The sequence below is a fragment of the Pteropus vampyrus genome, unplaced genomic scaffold (assembly GCF_000151845.1).
Source record: "Pteropus vampyrus isolate Shadow unplaced genomic scaffold, Pvam_2.0 Scaffold53, whole genome shotgun sequence".
NCBI classification, from domain to species: Eukaryota; Metazoa; Chordata; class Mammalia; order Chiroptera; family Pteropodidae; genus Pteropus; species Pteropus vampyrus.
In genome coordinates, this window is record NW_011888834.1 from 1170456 (window position 1) to 1187949 (window position 17494).

The 17494-nt window shown below is 36.4% G+C and overlaps 1 protein-coding gene across 3 annotated transcripts in view; it reads right to left on the reverse strand.

The window, feature by feature from the left end:
• The window catches only part of GALNT7 (polypeptide N-acetylgalactosaminyltransferase 7), a 107509-nt gene that overhangs the window by 2742 nt on the left and 87273 nt on the right, over positions 1–17494 (reverse strand). For 2 of the 3 annotated variants that reach the window (XM_023530725.1, XM_023530727.1), the window contains exons 4-11: positions 16523–16653; positions 16056–16135; positions 13527–13709; positions 10599–10716; positions 9036–9158; positions 5755–5973; positions 4464–4562; positions 3626–3754 (exon numbers count right to left, since the gene is read on the reverse strand). In XM_023530725.1, the coding sequence (XP_023386493.1) occupies positions 3626–3754; positions 4464–4562; positions 5755–5973; positions 9036–9158; positions 10599–10716; positions 13527–13709; positions 16056–16135; positions 16523–16653 (1082 nt within the window). Of the gene's footprint in view, positions 1–3625; positions 3755–4463; positions 4563–5754; positions 5974–9035; positions 9159–10598; positions 10717–13526; positions 13710–13850; positions 14034–16055; positions 16136–16522; positions 16654–17494 lie in introns of all 3 variants that reach the window. The other variant, XM_023530726.1, reaches the window with a different exon arrangement.

Here is a 17494-nt window from a genome sequence, read left to right on the forward strand (position 1 = left end):
TATCTGTCCAGTTTCTTCAACACAATTCATTGAAGAGACTGTCTTTACCTATTCGTTGTATATATTCTTGCCTCCTTTGTCATAGTTTAATTGGCCATATAAGTGTGGGGTTTTTCCTGGGCTCTCTATTCTGTTTCATTACAAATTGGCAGTTACAAAATAGTCATGAGGATGTAAAGTGCAGCATAGGGAACATAGCCAATAATACTATACTAACTAAGTATGGTTTCACGTGGGTACTAGACTTATAGGGGAGATCACTTCCTAAATATATAAATGTCTAACCCCTATGCTGTACACCTCAAATTAATATTGACTGTCGACTGTAAGTAAATTAAAAAATTTTTTTTTTAAAAAAAGATAATTTAAGCAAACTTGATAGGCTTAAACCAACCATACCTCAGACTTCAGATTTCTCTTGATTGTCAATCTTCTATGTCCTAAATCCTTTTATTGTTTATTTAAGTGCATATGACTTTTAAGTCATAATGTACTGCTAGTACCTTAAATTCAACATATGCAAACCTAAATTCATTATATTCCTCTCCAAATCTATTTCTCTAGTTCCTATTCTGGCTAATGACAATACCAGCTTTCCAGTCTTCAGGACAGAGGCATTTCATGCTGCACTTTCTTTCCTTCCTTCCCTACCTTCATGTCATAGCAGTCACTGAGGTGTGATATTTCCCTTCCCCACTACACATGCCTTAGTTTAGCCCTCATCTGTTTGTTGTAGGTACCTTCATGTAGCTCTGGGCTTCTCAGACGGTGGTCCTTGGGCTACCTACAATTGTATCTGTAATATCAAAACTATTTTCATAATAATACAAAGATTCCATTTGCCCTTTTCACTGGATTGACATTTATGCTGATGGCGCAAAAGTAATGGTGGATAAAAGTGCTGGTACCTCAGCATGAATCAAGTAGTGACAAAAAACTACTTGAAGGTGCTAATAGTCACCTTCTTCATGGCCATGCACTCACAGTTAAAAGAGAAAATGCCAATTTTATTTAAGAATGTCCTTGATGAAGCAGTAAAACTTATTAGTTTTATTAAATCTTGACCCTTGGGTATACTTTCAAAAATATTCTGTAAGATGAAACGGGGAATATGCATAAAGCACTTCTATATAGTGAAGTACCATGTGTTATCTTGAGGGAAAACACGTGTGCAATTGTTTGACTTGAAAGTTCAAGTAGCTGCTTTTTTCATGGAATGCCATTCTGACTTGAAAGGTCAACTAATAGACAAACTATGATTAGTCAAACTTGGGACTTTGTAGACATTTTCTTGAAAATGAAGTGAGTCTGCCACTTCAAGGAAAAAAAAAATCCACAAATCTGATAGTATTTGTTGCCACTGGTAAAATTTGAGTTTTCGAGCAAAAATAAAGAATTTTGGAAAACTTGTATCCACCACTGTGAACTTGACAGCTTCCTAATACTTAAAGATGTTTCTGATGAGATTAGTGGTTATATTTTTTGACATTATACAATGAAATGTGTCAACATTTAGAAGATCATCATAACTTAGTGAACCAGTATTTTCCAAATGAGCAATGCATGATGTTACAAAAGCTGACATGGGGAAAAATCCATTCAAAGTGTAAGACAGACCAATGGATTTTAGTGTAACGTAGGACGAAATGTTCACTTACGTGGTTTCAGATCCTACACAGCAAATAACTTTTTAAGAAGCTACCACTTATGGAGTTGTGGTGTAGCATTAAAGAAGAATAGCCACAATTATCTGAAAGGCTATTAAATTACCCCTCCCTTTTCCAACTGCATGTTTATGTGAAGCTGGATTTTCTTCATATAATTCAACTAAAACGACATATGACATTAAATTGAATGCAGAAGCAGTATGAGAATACAGCTGTCTTCTATTAAACCAGACATTAAAGGGATTTGTAAAACTATAAAACAATGCCATTCTTCTCACATTTTTGGGAAAAAAGTTATTTTTCATTAAAAGTGTTAAAACATGTAATATGGTTTTTATTACTTTTACATAAATTAATACATGAGTACTTGCAAAATTTCTCAGACTGAATTTCCAATTTAGGATATATTGTTAGTTATAACCTACATAAACAAAATCTGTCTGAGGAGAGTCTCAATTATTTTTAAGAGTGTAAAAAGAACCCAGAGACCGGCAAGTTTGAGAACTCCTAATGAAGCTGATCTTGCTTATCAGTATGGAAGATCAATGTTCTTTCATATGGAAGACAATTTGGGGATACCGAACTAAACGTGATTCCTAGAATTTCCTAAGCTTTTATGACATACCTTTGCTTACCCAGTTTTATTTATCCTCCATGAAAAGCCTTTTTATACCTCAAGACCTGGTACAATGATACTTCTTATGTGAAACTCATCAGAAATAATTCTTCCTATTAATCTCTCTTTTGCTATACTATGGTATTTTGCTTATTTTTATTTCTGCATTTTTTTTTCCTTCTCTGCTTTTGTAGTATGCTGTGCTTTAGCTATTTTTTGAAGTCACCATATCATTGGGCCCCAGGAAACATTTAGTAATGTCTGAAGCACAAGTGTATATTCAGTGTTATGCCCTTTACTTTTTAATGGTAGTTTCTGGTCTGCTAGCCTTCTTTTACTATTTTACTAACATTGTTCTCACTGACATCTATCATTTATTAATATTTTTCATTTCTTTGTGGAAATCAATGCTCTGTCCTTCAGAGTTTATGCTAATATTCTCCTTCCTGACTTGTTATAAGAATCAACAACTGACACATACTAACTACTTTATAGTAATTATCTATGAATGATGATAACTGGGAATTTTAAGCTGGGTCATAATAACATACCTACATAGCAAACAAGTACTTGCATGACAGATAGGTATGATAATGAACATTAAATAAGCAAATAAAGTTGAGAGTTGCCCGTTCTTTCAGTTTGGGGCAGCTTTCCTAACTTTATGTTTTATAGTAAATTGATTTATTTAAGCAAGTCAAGACTTTCAAAATTATACATAAATCCATTAATATGTTGGAATCCTCAACTTGGCACAGAACTTTTATTTTTTGCTTTTTTAAAATTATTATTATTATTTTTTATTATGGTGTCATTGGTTAAAGCATAGAACTTTGACATTCATAGCTAAAAGAGAAAAATCGCTCCCTCCGCAGTGTCAACTGAATAACTAAATGTGACCTTTAAAGCAAGAAATAGGCAACATTTATCTTGTTGTATTTAGCAAACAACAATGATAAGGAAGTTGTGAAGGCCTAGCGTCCAAGAATTATTTGTCTGTCTCTATCTCCACCTACTGGACAACATGAAATATAAACAATATTTTTTATGTTATATATATTTATCCTCACAGAACACTGATCTTCCAGAGTTACTGAAATTAGTGGGTCTTGTGGACATCTCGTGATCTCCTTACATGACAATATTGCACCAGAGAATTAAAGTGATGATTCATTATAGAACAATAAGTCAGTGCTCAGGAAAACAAATGACTAAATGAGAGGAAAATGCAAGTCAATTTGAACATAGGTTTTAAGATTTATACATCTAAATTCCACATGATAGGTATTATTAAAATAAAATAGCATATAATTATTATTTCAGAAGTTGAAATACAGAATACCTTGAAGTACTGCCATTCCTTAAATTCATTTAGATTACAGTGTGTAATCATAATTTTTGATCCATCAGGCCCCTTTGTCAAACACTGGTCATACTGCATAAGTTGATTAGCTTCATTGATTCGGAAAAGCTATAAAAAAAAAATAAGAGAAGCACCTTCTCTGTCGATATACATTAAACAAACAAACAATGCTTATAATTAAACTCAATGACTATCTTATTTTTCTATAATATTTCTGTGTGTTCAGAACTGTAAGTCCAAAGACACGAATTATATTCATTTCGATATTAGCAAAGACCCAACTAACACTTAAAGGATTATGTTCTTTAGCCTCTTAGATATAGAATAAGTCATTAACACATATTTATCATGTACCAACAATGTGAGAAAATGAAAAAGTGGAAACATAATGTTTCACAGTCTAAAGCAGAGGGAATAAAAATACTCACAGAAGGAAGTAATATATATGTATTAGAGAAATATGAATTACTGGCAGTAACATCTCAGCTTATTAGGGCAAAATGTGGAATACTAAATAATATTTGCAAATAAAATTGTTAGGGAGCTAGACTTACATAGTTATGTACTCACACAAGAATATATTCTAACCTCTTGTATCAGACATAAATTCTAGATTCTGACTGCTTATGTGAAAACCAGCACTACTATTATCCCTTTGTTTAAGTAAAAGTTTTACCATTTTCAGTGGTCTTACAGAATGTTTTACTTTACCAACCAAACAAAATTACCAAATTCAAAACCAAAAGAAATGCTGTGATCAATAAGCCTGGCTGCTCTCACTGAAGAATCGGTTTAAATTGAAAGGGTGGTTATTTACCTGATTCCCTCCCATTCTGTGGCAGGGTCCCAGCTCAGCAAAGCCTCCATTTGTTTTTCCCATGCTATCAATGCAGTAAACAGTTTCAAAGCCTCTGATCTAAAAAAAATGAACAAAGAACCAAAAATCAGGCAACTGTTTAGTTTTTAATAAGCACTAGTATCAGAGAAAAAGAGTTTCATGTTAAATACTGCAGTTCACAGTGGAAATCTGGGTATGTGTAATGCCAGGTTATTGCTGTACTGTCAGTCCTGGAGGAGTTTAGAGCATAGCAGTCATCTCAGAAATAATTTATGGTCTTGAAGTCAACACTGGAATGAGCTCATTCTAACAAAGTGCACTGGCCTGTAGATTTTGATAAAATAGCACAGAAGAAAAAATAAAAAGATATTATTAAGTACAATTTCAGATTCATGATAATTCATGTGAATGAGAAACAAATGAGTAATGTTATGTAACCACAGTGGTATAAAACACTGGCCCTAGATGTCTAGACCAGAACTGAATTTGTAAGGTAACTTTCCCAAATGGCCACGTGGCACTTTTGGTAGCTGGCTCCGGGGAGCTAGGGGGCCAAGGGTATGGCTAGTGGGCCAGGCAGTGAGACTTTTCTCTGACTATGGATAATTTGGTGAGAAGCAACCACAGGTTTCCACCTTTGCATGACATTTTATACAAAAATAAACTTTCCTTTTTGGAAACAACGAAATGACAACATAGATCAATACCTTTCATTGTAATTATTTTCTGTCAGCATTAATTAATTCGTTCAGTTGACAAGCACTGTCTGAGTGCCTATTGTATATGGGGTCTCTGTGTTAGACATGATGGCAAAGAAGCACTTACAGACTGGCTGAGAGAGGCAATTTTGAGTGTTATGAAAAACCATGGAAAGATCACAGGACTGAGTCTTTTTGATGGAGTGGGAAAGAATAAAAAAGGCTTTTCAGTATTGGTGATCTCTTCTTTGAGAGCAGTAAGATAAGCTGGAATTAGCCACGAATGGGAGTTGGAGTGAGGGGCTGAGAAGTGGCAGGAGCCGGAGGGAGCAGACGGTGTCCCAGGCTAGAGCCCTGTGTGCCTAGGCTGAGGGGAGGGAACACGTGGTCATTTGGTCCGGGCAGTTGTAACTGTCTGGTAGAAAGGTGGGAGAGGTTACCAGACAGTTTTTACCCAAACTTTTCCCCAAGAATTTTTCTCTTTCACTCAGCATTTCCAACTCTCTCTGCCCTCTCCCAAACTCAGTCTCCAATTAATACACTTTGAGATCTGAATACTGGCTGATACTTACTTCTCCCCAGTCAACATTTTTGGGTGGCAAAGGGTAGTGTGAGGTGATATCATAAGCTATTTCTTCCATGAACCATTTGAAACTTTTGCAGTTGTGATCTTCTCGAAACTTTTTCAGCTCAGAGATGTCCCCATACGGTAATGCCTTTGATTCAGGACGGCTAGCATAGAAGTAGTCTTTATACTCATCCCACCAAACCTCTACAACTCTAACATAATTCTGTGAAAAAGGAAATTAGTATCATTATGACAGAAATATTTATAATGTCATAAACAGCTTATCTTAGACATGTGAAATATGACTAACATATAACAAACTTATTTCAATAGGACTTCTTATTTAATTCAACAACAAATGCAGCTGAGCTGATGACATTAATATGTCAATTGCCAAGGGTAAAAACGTCACACATGTAAAAAGTGATAGACACAGATTCTCAGCTGCAAGAGAATATGTGTTCTAAGATAATACAGTCTATCCTGCTTCTAAAGAAATAGAAATCTAGGGAGCATTTATGAGAGGCCAGCTAACACTGGTATTCCTCCCAGAATAATCTCTTTCCATTAGAACTATAGTACTAGCACGCATATGAGAAAATCTCATTTCAGAAACCATTATGAAAAACAATAGCTCTGTTTAATAAAACACATTTTTGTAGGCAACTCGGTTGCTCTTGTTACAACTATAACAGGACCATTTTACTATAACCCAGAATTAACGGGATATTTCCCCCAGTTGGTATGCTTTAAGGAAAAGCAACTAAAGAACAATAAAATAAGTTGACATTGTGATAACTGACAAAGGTTCTACTAATTGCTAAGGTTTTATTGAATGAGGCACGAATGTAGGCACGAATACAGGTGAGAGATTTAGTACATACTCAATCTAGTCCCTGTTCTTTTATATCATGTACCAGCAAGTAAGTATTTTTGGCTTTTAGTGGGCCGTAAAGCTTCTGTTGCAGCTACTCAACTCCATTGTTCTAGTGAGAAAGCCACCACAGACGACACGCAAGACGGTGTGGGCTGTGCTCTAGTAGAACTCTATTTACTAAAAAGGGCTGGACTTGGCCTCTCGGTGACAGTCGCTGACCCCTATTTTACATCAGGAGTGGGAACACTGGCGTTCAGATTAAATTTTCCAGGCTACAACGTAACTATCAAAGGGTGAACATGCTCCTGTAGGCATGTTGTTGCAAGAGCCAGGACAGCTGCATAAAAAACCAAAGTTTTAAGCAGCATACCCTAAAAAAAGTACACAATGTTATCGCTAAATATTTTGAATCCTTGCAAATCTATCCAAATTTGGACACAGCCCATGTCTTCTGGATACTAATGAAAATAAAGAATTAAGTACACACATGTAATGTTACAGCAAGAAAAAAAAAGGAACATTTAATTGCTTGGGATGGAGAGGGCCAGAGGGGTACTATGGAGAGGCAATGGATAACTCCACCCTGAAGGGGTGGTTATCAGGTGGGAATGGTATTGAGAGCAAAGAGAAATGCAAATGAAGTGTGACAAATCATGGTATGTTTGGAGTCCTTCAGGTAGTTTACCATAACTGGAATGCAAGATTCACTGAGCAAAAGCCTGCCTCAGTTTCTTCATTTCGAGATGAGAATAATTATAGTCCTTAGAGTGTGTTGTGAAAGTTAAAAAGTTAATCCATGGAAAGCATTTTGATTTGTGTTCTAGTACCTAGTAAGCACTCGAAACACGTGAGCTATTATTTTCATGGATCTTTTTTAAGGACTTTGAGTTTTATCCTTTATATGAGAGTCATCAAAAGGTTTTAAGCAGGTAACAGACATCAGGTTTAACTTTCAGATGAATAACAGTGGTGGTGCGTGGAGAATGAAGGGTGTTGAATGTGACAGTAAAGAGCAAAGTGGGAGGCTACTGCATACACATGGGAGAGATCTGAAGACCTGTACTAAGCACAGAAAGCAATGGACTTAAGAGATAGGTATGAGATGGGATCCTCAGGGCCTGAGAAGGTGAGAGCTGAGGAGGACAACCCTCTCAAGCTCCCTGTTTCATTCGTAGGCAAATAGAAAATACAGGAAAAGGTACTGCTTTTGAGAAAAGGTTAAAAAGTTCAGCTTTGACTACGCTGAGTTTGAAATATCTAAGGGGATAATTCTGGAAAACAACTGACTATATAGGTCTGAAGCTCAGAGAAGACATATGGGTCGGATAAACTGATGTGGGCCATCGGCACACTGGTGGCTGAAACTGGAGAAAAGAAAGGCCTGTCACAGTGTAGGCATTCACTAAGAATATGCTGGACGTGACACTTAGTACCTTGGTAGTTTTTAAGATATCTACAGTTAATTTTGAGAGTGGGCATTTCCCTCTCGTCTCTTTCCCTTTTCCTTGCAGCAAGATCTTGAATCAATTTGACTTTTCGTTAATTCTTCGTGATTGTGGGTGTGACTCCAAGGGCAGGTTCTTTTCCTGTAGTGGCAGTCAGGCCTGGTGTTAATTTGGTGCTATCTTTGTTTTATCGTGGACGTTTTAATCTCATCCCCTGTTGTAGTGGGGGCTCCATTTTGCCATTTCTAAGATAATTTAGCCACTTAGAAAGCTCTGTGTTGGTTCTTACTGCCTAGCTGTTTCTGCTTCCGTTATCTGTTCCCCTTTTGGGAACTGTCTGGAGTTGCAGCTGCAGTCATAATAAACCTCCTCCTGCTTCTGCCTTGGTGAGGGGCTCTGGAAAATGAAGGGCATCAGAGTTAGAGGCTCTCAGAATTTATGACAGCAGCTCAGCCAAAGAAACTTCAAAGTTGTTGTCAAGGACAGAGGCCTTCGTCCTCCTAGCAGTGGGACATGTGGCCTCTGTGTGAAGTTTCCCTGGTTTGAGGGACAAAATGTATTAATCTTTTGCAAGTACTGTTCAAAATTTGATTTTGTTTATTATAAAAATTCCTATTAAAAAGCAGACAAAAAATAATATTTTACTCATTTATGAATGAGGGAAGCTGGTATTTTCCCTTCCATTACTTTCCTATGGAATGTCAGTCCTTTTTGAATTTACTTGGATGTCTTCAAGGAGAACATTCAATATAGGAATCTTAATCCAAATGGGATACAATGAATAATCTTAAAGAACAATAACATATTTCATGAATGAGTCTAGCCTAACATAAAAGTGAGAACCTGTGTGATTGCTTAAAAGATTTATCCCGTTCAGTGAGTTGTCATTTATGTGACTACCATAGCATGCGGCACATAAATGTTAGTTCCCCAGCATTCTCCACTTTCAACCAAAAGACTCACCTTTAGAGTTGGAGAAGACCCAATATAAATGGGTGGAGGATTCCCTTGCCATCCCTCAAGACGGTAGATGTGTCCAACACGAGAACAAGGGACAAACAGTAATTTGCCACCACACTGCCATATCTATCAAGGAAAAACACATGTGGAAGTTGTTTCAAATGTTAAAATACTTTAAAGCTGAAAATCTGTCTTATAACTGTAAATCTGAAATCTTAATTAGATACAGTATCCACAGAGAATTCATAAACTAAACAAATCCTAAAATAATCTGCTTGTTTTTCGAACTCATGTAATAACAAAGAAGGCAATAGAAAATGCAGTAATTCACTGCTACTAAGGGGCAGCTCCAAGCAATCTTTTCCCAGTGTAACCTTGCCAAACCAAGCAGAATCTTCAATCCTAACATCATTCATCACTTCCATTGCTAATATATTTCCCACCTGGGTGATTATTATAATAACCTCCTGCCTGGCTTCTTCACCTCTGCTTCTCCCTCCTCAATGCTGTCCTTCTTTATAGCAAGAGATTATTCTAGTGGAAGGGCAGATTTGGGTCATATTATTCATTGCTTAATATCTTCAGTGGGTATCCACTGCTTATCAAATTAAGTAAAAATCTCTTGGCTCAGCATGAAAGGCTCTCTCCAACATGTTCTTACCATATCTGTCCATTTTTCTTCTTGGATGTCTGTCTTACTCATGCCATAAGATTTTGTTAAACTGCATGCCTCACTGTTTTCTGAATACATTCTTCGTGCTTCATCTTTGTACCTTTCCTCATTTTGTTTTTGCTTAGAAGTCCCCCCTCTCCCTTTATCTCTACTTATTAATATCACACCCATCTTTTTAGTTCTGCCTCAAATTCTACCTCCAGCATGATGCTGTTTCTTAATCACCCCAACCAAATGGCATTAACCCTTCTTACTGTATTATGAATTTAAGTATAATTCTATTCTTATCGACTGTGAGTTCCTTGAGAGCAAAGACTGAGTTATTTGTCTCCTATCCCTCCCAGTGGTAAGCACTGAACATTTAAGACAAGAGCTAATGAGTATCTGTGGAACTCAAACTGTGAAAGAGTTCTTTCTTTCACATACTGCTCGAGGATGGGGAAGCTGCTGGAAGGCAGCTCCACTGTCAGTGTGAGGACACGAGGTCATGTGGGGATCTGCCTCTGTCCCAAATCATCACACCCTACAGTGATAAAGGGTAACTAAGTCAGGGAATGGTCAAATGTGGTCCCGACACATGCGAATTCTCCAAAGGACCTCTGCAAAAAAAGGTTCCGATGGTGTGGAAAGGCTCAGGGTGGAGGGAAGAGGACATATTTTTTATTTCTGAAGCTTGCTGGCCTCAATTTTTAGCTGAGCCATGTAAATATGTAGTAAGTTTGGAGCTTGTATTTTGCTTTCTTTTCCCCCAAAGGCATACATTTTTGTTAGTCATTCCTCATAATTTAGAGAAATGCATTAGACAGTTTTTTCCAAAGAAACCAGCCTTTATCTGAAAGTCACAAAAGTCAGTCACTACTTAGTAAACACCACTTGTTTAAATGAAATGTTACCTTGTACGAGATCTCAAAGTTCTCACCACCCCAAATCTGGAGACCTGGATCATAGAGACCCAGTTCAAAGAAGAACTCTCGTTCAATGGCAAATAATCCGCCAGCCATGGCTGGGGACCTAAGACAAAGAAACACTACAATAACTGTTAAAGACAAACCCCCCATTATCCCTTTACCGACAGACAATAAGCCTTTTTGGAGTATAGTCTAACTAATGCACAGAAGAGACAAAACTGATGGCCAAACATTAGGAAATTATAAAAGCCTTTTCAAAACAATCTGTCTATAATTCCTTAATGAATTTACCCAATTTCTAACTGAAATCAAATTGTATAGTTCATTACAAATTAGAGCACTGCATCATTTTGCCACTAGAGGGAGTCTTGGTTCCTTCATTGATTTAAAAATTAAGCCTTCAGATTTGGTAAAAGTAGAATTCTCTCGTTCACTCCTAAAAATACTGAACCCTATAGCCCTGGTCTGCTAACTGCACTCACAATGATTCAAGAATCATTCTGGGATAAGCAAAACCACACACCGTGGAAACAGTCTGTCATTTTTAAATTTTATAGCTCAGGGGCTTGCCAAATAAGGGTGTAAATTATCTTAGAACAGTCACAGCTCATTCAGAGTTTACAAATGTAGCACAGAAATGACAAAGGAGAATTAGACATAGCTATTTACTATGCCAGCAGGTAGGAATGCAAAGGTGATCTGTGGGGCTTCTTGAATGGGATCTTGAATTGGGTACTTCTCAGGGAAAAGAGAAAAAAGATTTGGTAGCTTTTTAAGGACAAGTCACTCTCGTCATTGAAAGTGATAGAAGAATAATTGATATACTGTTTCCTGCCTCCCCCTTGAACAATTAATTATTAATGCATCATGATTCTTAAGTAGAATACCTTCTTCATCATCAGAATATCTTCTTCATCATCACAGCTAATATTCAATCTATCATTAATTCCTATTGATTCTACCTTGAAAATATGTCTTGAATCTGTCTATCTCTTTCCAACTTCACTGCTACCATCATAGACCAAGCCACCACTGCTTGGACTGCTACAGCAACTCCCTAACTTGTGTCTTTTAGTCTGTTCTGCCCCCATCCAAGCCTCATCACACAGCAGGCAGAGGGGACTCAACGTGGGCCTGCCTGCATGACGCCAGCATCTCTCTACTCTTGAGGCTTAGCTGGCTCCCTCCTGAGTTCCTCGCTGCTCTGACTGTGCCTTGAACATGCCCAACTCTCTTCTACCTCACAGGCCCCACTCAGGCTGCTCGCTCTCATGAAATGTTCTTCCTCCTTCTCCATGACTCCTCGTCCTTCAGGTCTTAGCTTTGAGAACACTTGATCAGGATGCCCATTCCAGATGCTCCAGCTGGACCAGGTTCTCCTTTCCATAAACACCATGTATCCTGTGGTTTTTCTTCATATCACTTACTGTAGTTGCTGTTCCAGAGTTATTTGTGTAGTTTTCTGCCTAATTTCTGTCTCATCCAGTATATTTTGAGTGCCATGAGGGAACCTATCTTTTAAAAAAAAAAATTTATCCCCAGAAAATAGTACCTGGCACATAGTAAGCACTCATTAAATATTTGTTGAGTGGACAAATAATGAATCAAGTGATATTTTTAATATTAAAGAAAAGTCACATCAGGGCAAAGTTATTCTCTTATGCCTTTTCTTAAAGTATACTGCCTAACTCACTAAACAGCGCTATTACATTTTTGGTTATATTTTCATGTCACATTTATTTAACTGTTATTTAAAATTACTCTATTATAACTCTGCCTTTTTGACCTTTAAATATATTCCCACTGATCTCAGTATATGTTTGAAAATGCAACTTAACATGACAAGCAATGAGTTATTTAAAGGGAAACCACTCTTAACTTTTTCTGGCACACTTCTAAAAACTTCTTTACTGCCCATGGAATTTGCAAAAATAAAAATATAATCATGATCTCTTATTTTTTTCTTCCAGAACTGTTTGTTAGTCAAGTAAGCAGGTAAGCAGTATTAGGACTATTCTGAAAAAGAACTTCTAAGGGAAATTTGAAAAATGTCAAATAGAGCCTAAAGTTCTATAATTTCCTTATGTTTGCCATTGCAGTAGCTTGATATAGTGATATCACCAAATCCCACCAGCATTTGCATGACACTGGAAATCCCTTTCCCAGCAGCGTTCTAATATTATCAGCAGTGTAATACGGAGAGAGAGAGATCAAAAGCAGAACCATAAGATCAGAAAAATAAAATTAGACATATTTAAAGGCCTACACTAACGTTTGAGGAAACATTTCATTTGGGGCCACTCTTTTGGAAGACAGTAAAATGTTCCAGTTAAAAGACCTAAAAAGAATAGAGCAGCATAAAGTGCTCTTTCTGCGAAGGAAGTGATAAAAGATTCTATGTAACATTTTCCAAAGTCCTGTATTTTATTTATTAGATTTAACTGGTACAAAACTAATATTATAGAGTTAGCATATGAAACAAAAGAAAGAAAAAACAAAAACACCTCTTGCTATTCCCTTTCATTGGAAACAGTACACCCAAGGCATCAAAGTGGATATAAAACTTGAACTGTAAGTAATTTATGTATGTAAATTTACAGAATGACATTATCATAAAAATAAAATTTGATGTCTAGATTACTAGGACAGGATAGCAAAAATTTTCTTTTTCTCACTTGTACTTGGAACTAATACCACATAACATTCCTCCCCGCACAAAAGTGGAGCCTGCATTTAGGAAAAAAGCAATTATAAAGAAGCTAAAGTGAATCTGAAATAGTGTAAGGAAAGAGGCGCTTTCAGAATCTAAAGCAGCATCTACAGTTTTAATAACAAATGGTTTAGCTTGGCGAGAAGTTAATAGGTTAGCAAAAGCTGGAGAAAAGAAAAACATGTAAGTGATTTAGTGATTACCGATATGGTTCAGTTTTTGTCTTTCTCATTCTCTTCTCTTGAGGGGTCAGAGGCACCCGTTTCCAGAGCATACTCCAATCCCATGCTCCTCGGGCATACCCATCTTCGTCACCACCCCCTTGGGGTATAATTTCATATGTGTTGCCATTTATGACATCTATAATCGGCACAGTGCAAATGGTTCTGTAGTGTGTTGATGATGGCAGCAAAGATGAAATGGAAGGATGTGTATGGACCCACATATTTATATGAGTACATGGGGAAGGAAACAAAAAAGTACTTAGATAAACATTCCATGGAAGAAAATAAAGTAGTAAGCTTTACCGATAAGGTTCAGTTTTATGTTTTCTTTTGGCCTTTTCCTTGTGGCTTAGAGGAATACGTTTCCATAGTAAACTCCAGTCCCAGGCCCCTCTGGCAAAACCATCTTCATCCCCACCTTGCTGCGGTTCAATGGAATAATCATTCCCATCTATGTAATCTATTAGAGGCACAGTACATGTAGTTCTGAAACATTTACAGAAAATGAAAAAGCATTTAAGAACCCAAAACTGACTAGGTTTAGCATGCCTAGCTATATTATCTCTTTTTATCACTGATTTGGTTTTTGGGTTTTTTGTTTGTTATTTGTACTAGGGGACTTTGATATCTAAATGGGAAACAGAAGTCAATGAATGTCCTATAAAAGTCAAGGAGCCTGTTCTCGTTAGGGAAGGACAGAGGGGACTCACCCCTTGGCTTACAGACAAACGTCAAGAACAAAGAGCCATGTCTTTGAGCTTCACAGTGTTTTCTCATTTTCATTTTGGTTCTACAGGCGACTTTCTCTTGGTAATTTTGTATTATTTACAAGATTTTCCTGCTTGTTATTTTCCTCTTAATCCTCTATTAAAAAGTAAATGTGTGTGTGGGGTGTGTGTGTGTGTGTTGTGTGTGGTGTGTGCATATGCACACATCAGTACAAAAAAGATAATACCTGCTACATTTTTAGTAGTTCTCCCAACTCTTTGTTGCTTTCTTTTTTTTTGGAAGCAATTACCAAAAATCTGTTTCTGTACTTTTCCTTGATCTTCTTTTCCAACTCCTTTTTATTGCAAAAAACAGCTTTTGTTGGAAAAAAAAAAAGAGTATTGTATTCCTGCTTTTTAAAAAAATGAGAGAAAAAATCCCTCAAAATCTGCTGAAGAACTTCTGAGAATTTGGAGGAAAAAAATCTCTTGTATTTGACTTGCTAGTACTGTATGACTAATTACAGTCAACTCTATAATTTGGTAGTCTGATTGTTTCAGTGCTCATCTTATCGGAAAGGATTTTAAAATGCATTTCCTAAAAGGGAGATTACAACTTTTCATAACCACGTTAAGGGGCTTTTTAGATGTTTAGAAACCAAGTAGAAGGGGAAAACTTGTGGGGCTTAGAATTTCAATATGGTGAAGGTAGATCTGAGAAAGGTATGTTATTCCCTCTAGAATAACTGCCATGGGACAGCGAAGGGGTCACTGTGTGATTCGTGGGATTGCCACAGGACCCCAGGAAAACCATTTCCTTACCTTTTTCACACCAGAGGACTGCTAGTTTTCACCTGGAGAGGTGAAGGTTTGTTCTCTTTCCTCACTTCTCATGATATCAGATTTCTTAATAAATGGTGAAGTGTAAGGTGTACCAAAGAGATTTCAGTTTGATAGTTTATCAGCTCTCTGATTTGGGGCAAATTAATTAACTTCTCTAAGCCTCAGTATCCTCTTCAGTACAATGGAGCTAATAATATCTATCTTGCAGGAATGCTGTGAGCGTTAAATCAAGACAGCATGTGAAAAATGTTTATAATAGATCTTCACATTAAATCCTCTGATGATTAAATCCTCTAAAATTCCTCCTTTGACTCATGCCGTTTGCCACAGGGCCTTATCTTATTTTCTTAGAGTCAGAGGCAGTCAGCATTCTGGACCAAAATCAGGGAAGGCTTTTGGAACTAGAAGATTGATGCTGACTTTTATTGTTTTCAGACATTTCTGTAAATTTAATGAGGATCGCATTTCTATGGAATAGCTGTCTATTTCTAAACTTTAAAGTTTCTATAGGAACCCACAGCCCTGACACAAGACACAACTTGTCCTTAATATCTTGAGTAATAATTAAAAAGGGCATAAGAAAAACCAATAGGTATAATTTCAAAGCTTGCTCTTTCAAGTCTTTAGAATTGTTACCACAGGTAGAAGGAGCAATTAGTATTACTCATAGAGAAAGCTTTTGGAGCTGGAGGAAGTCTCCAGCTCCAAAAGCTAAACCACAGATTAACTAAACCACAGATGATTCTCAGATCAGATGCCCTAGGCTCATCCCAAATGCTCAACCGCCTGCATTTGAATCAGTTCAAAGTTATCAGTCTAGCTCCACCCCAGGAAACAACTAGCTGAGTGATAACACTTGATAACATTTGATGTACTGAATGGAACTGGAATAGGAAGAATGAGAATATTATTTGTCCTCCTAGGATGACAGGAAAGAAAAAGAGCAAGGTAATATTACCTGTCCTTAGATATGGGAGCTACAAGTGGTGCATACCAGTTAACTGCCACCTCACAGTGGGCATCAAGGTATATCAAAACCTTAAAAAAAAAAAAAGAGGCAGGGTGAAAGAACACTCATATATGATACATCACACATGATACACAATTTAAAATGAGATACTAATATTAGTTAGCATTAGAGTCAATTTTGACATATAAGTTTTATATGTTTAAGCCGGCATTTTCATTTCGATTAAAAAAAATAGGGTACTTAGTGCCATGTGGGTACTAGACTTAACAGGGGGTCACTTTGTAAATTATATAAATGCCTAACCACTATGCTATATACCTGACACTAATATAAAATAATATCGAACGTCAACTATAATTGAAAAAATTTTTAAAGGGTACTTAAAAATGCAGATGATCTTTTACCAAAACCAAAATGTTGACACTGTAGATATCAAGAATAAAAATGTTTCCTACCTGTCCAAGTTTAGCCTTCTGGGCACCAATACTTCGTGCTTGAATTAAGCCTTCTCTTCTCTCATTTCTAAATACCTTTACTAGGCCATTCCACAGCTTAATATAGTCATCTAGTTTTTCTTTTAAGTGTTCTGAGAATAAAAGAATTCAATCAACATAAATTATATTTAGTTATATAAACCATTTAAACTATTATTTTTCTCAAGAAACAGGGATAGGCAAAAGGTACTTTAAGCAGTCAATAATTTTACACAGACCAGATTGAATGTTTAATCTACAGAAAAGCAAGGAAAAGAATTATTTGAGTTAAATTTTGAGCTTAATATGCCTTCAGAGAACTGGTTGGCCTGAGAATGATCAAACATCTCTCTAAGCATTAAATAAACGAAGACTAGGCCAATTGAAATGAAAACTTAACAATTTTAAAAATTAAAAAAATCAAAAACTGAAAAAATTCGCATGTTAATATCATATTTAAAAGCTTTCAAGCAAATATTTGTTTGCTTTCTGCACAAGCAATGGTTCAGGATTTCAGAAGATACACTGCCTATAAATAGCATTCTCAGTGTAATGAATCTAGTTGCCATCAAGTTGGCAAATAACAATCGAGAGATCCCATTTTCTCTGTATTTTAAGCATCAACAGTGAATGTATGTATATATGTATGTATGAATGGATGTGTGTATAGATATATATATATTTACAAATAAATATTTACACATTTATATAATAAATAAATAATATATATGGGATTTGGTAGAGGAAATTTTGTGTTATAAAGACAAGATATATTTGTCAAAGTTTCCATCTTGACCTCCCAGTTGCAAGGAACAGTTTTTGTTTGTATCACTACAAGCCCATGAAATTGGCTCATTACGGCCACAACTTGCTCCTGGATTCTTCATGGCGTTTCTTGTCGACACAAAAATTTATTTTTAAATTGCTTAAAATTTTGGCCCATGAATATGAAAA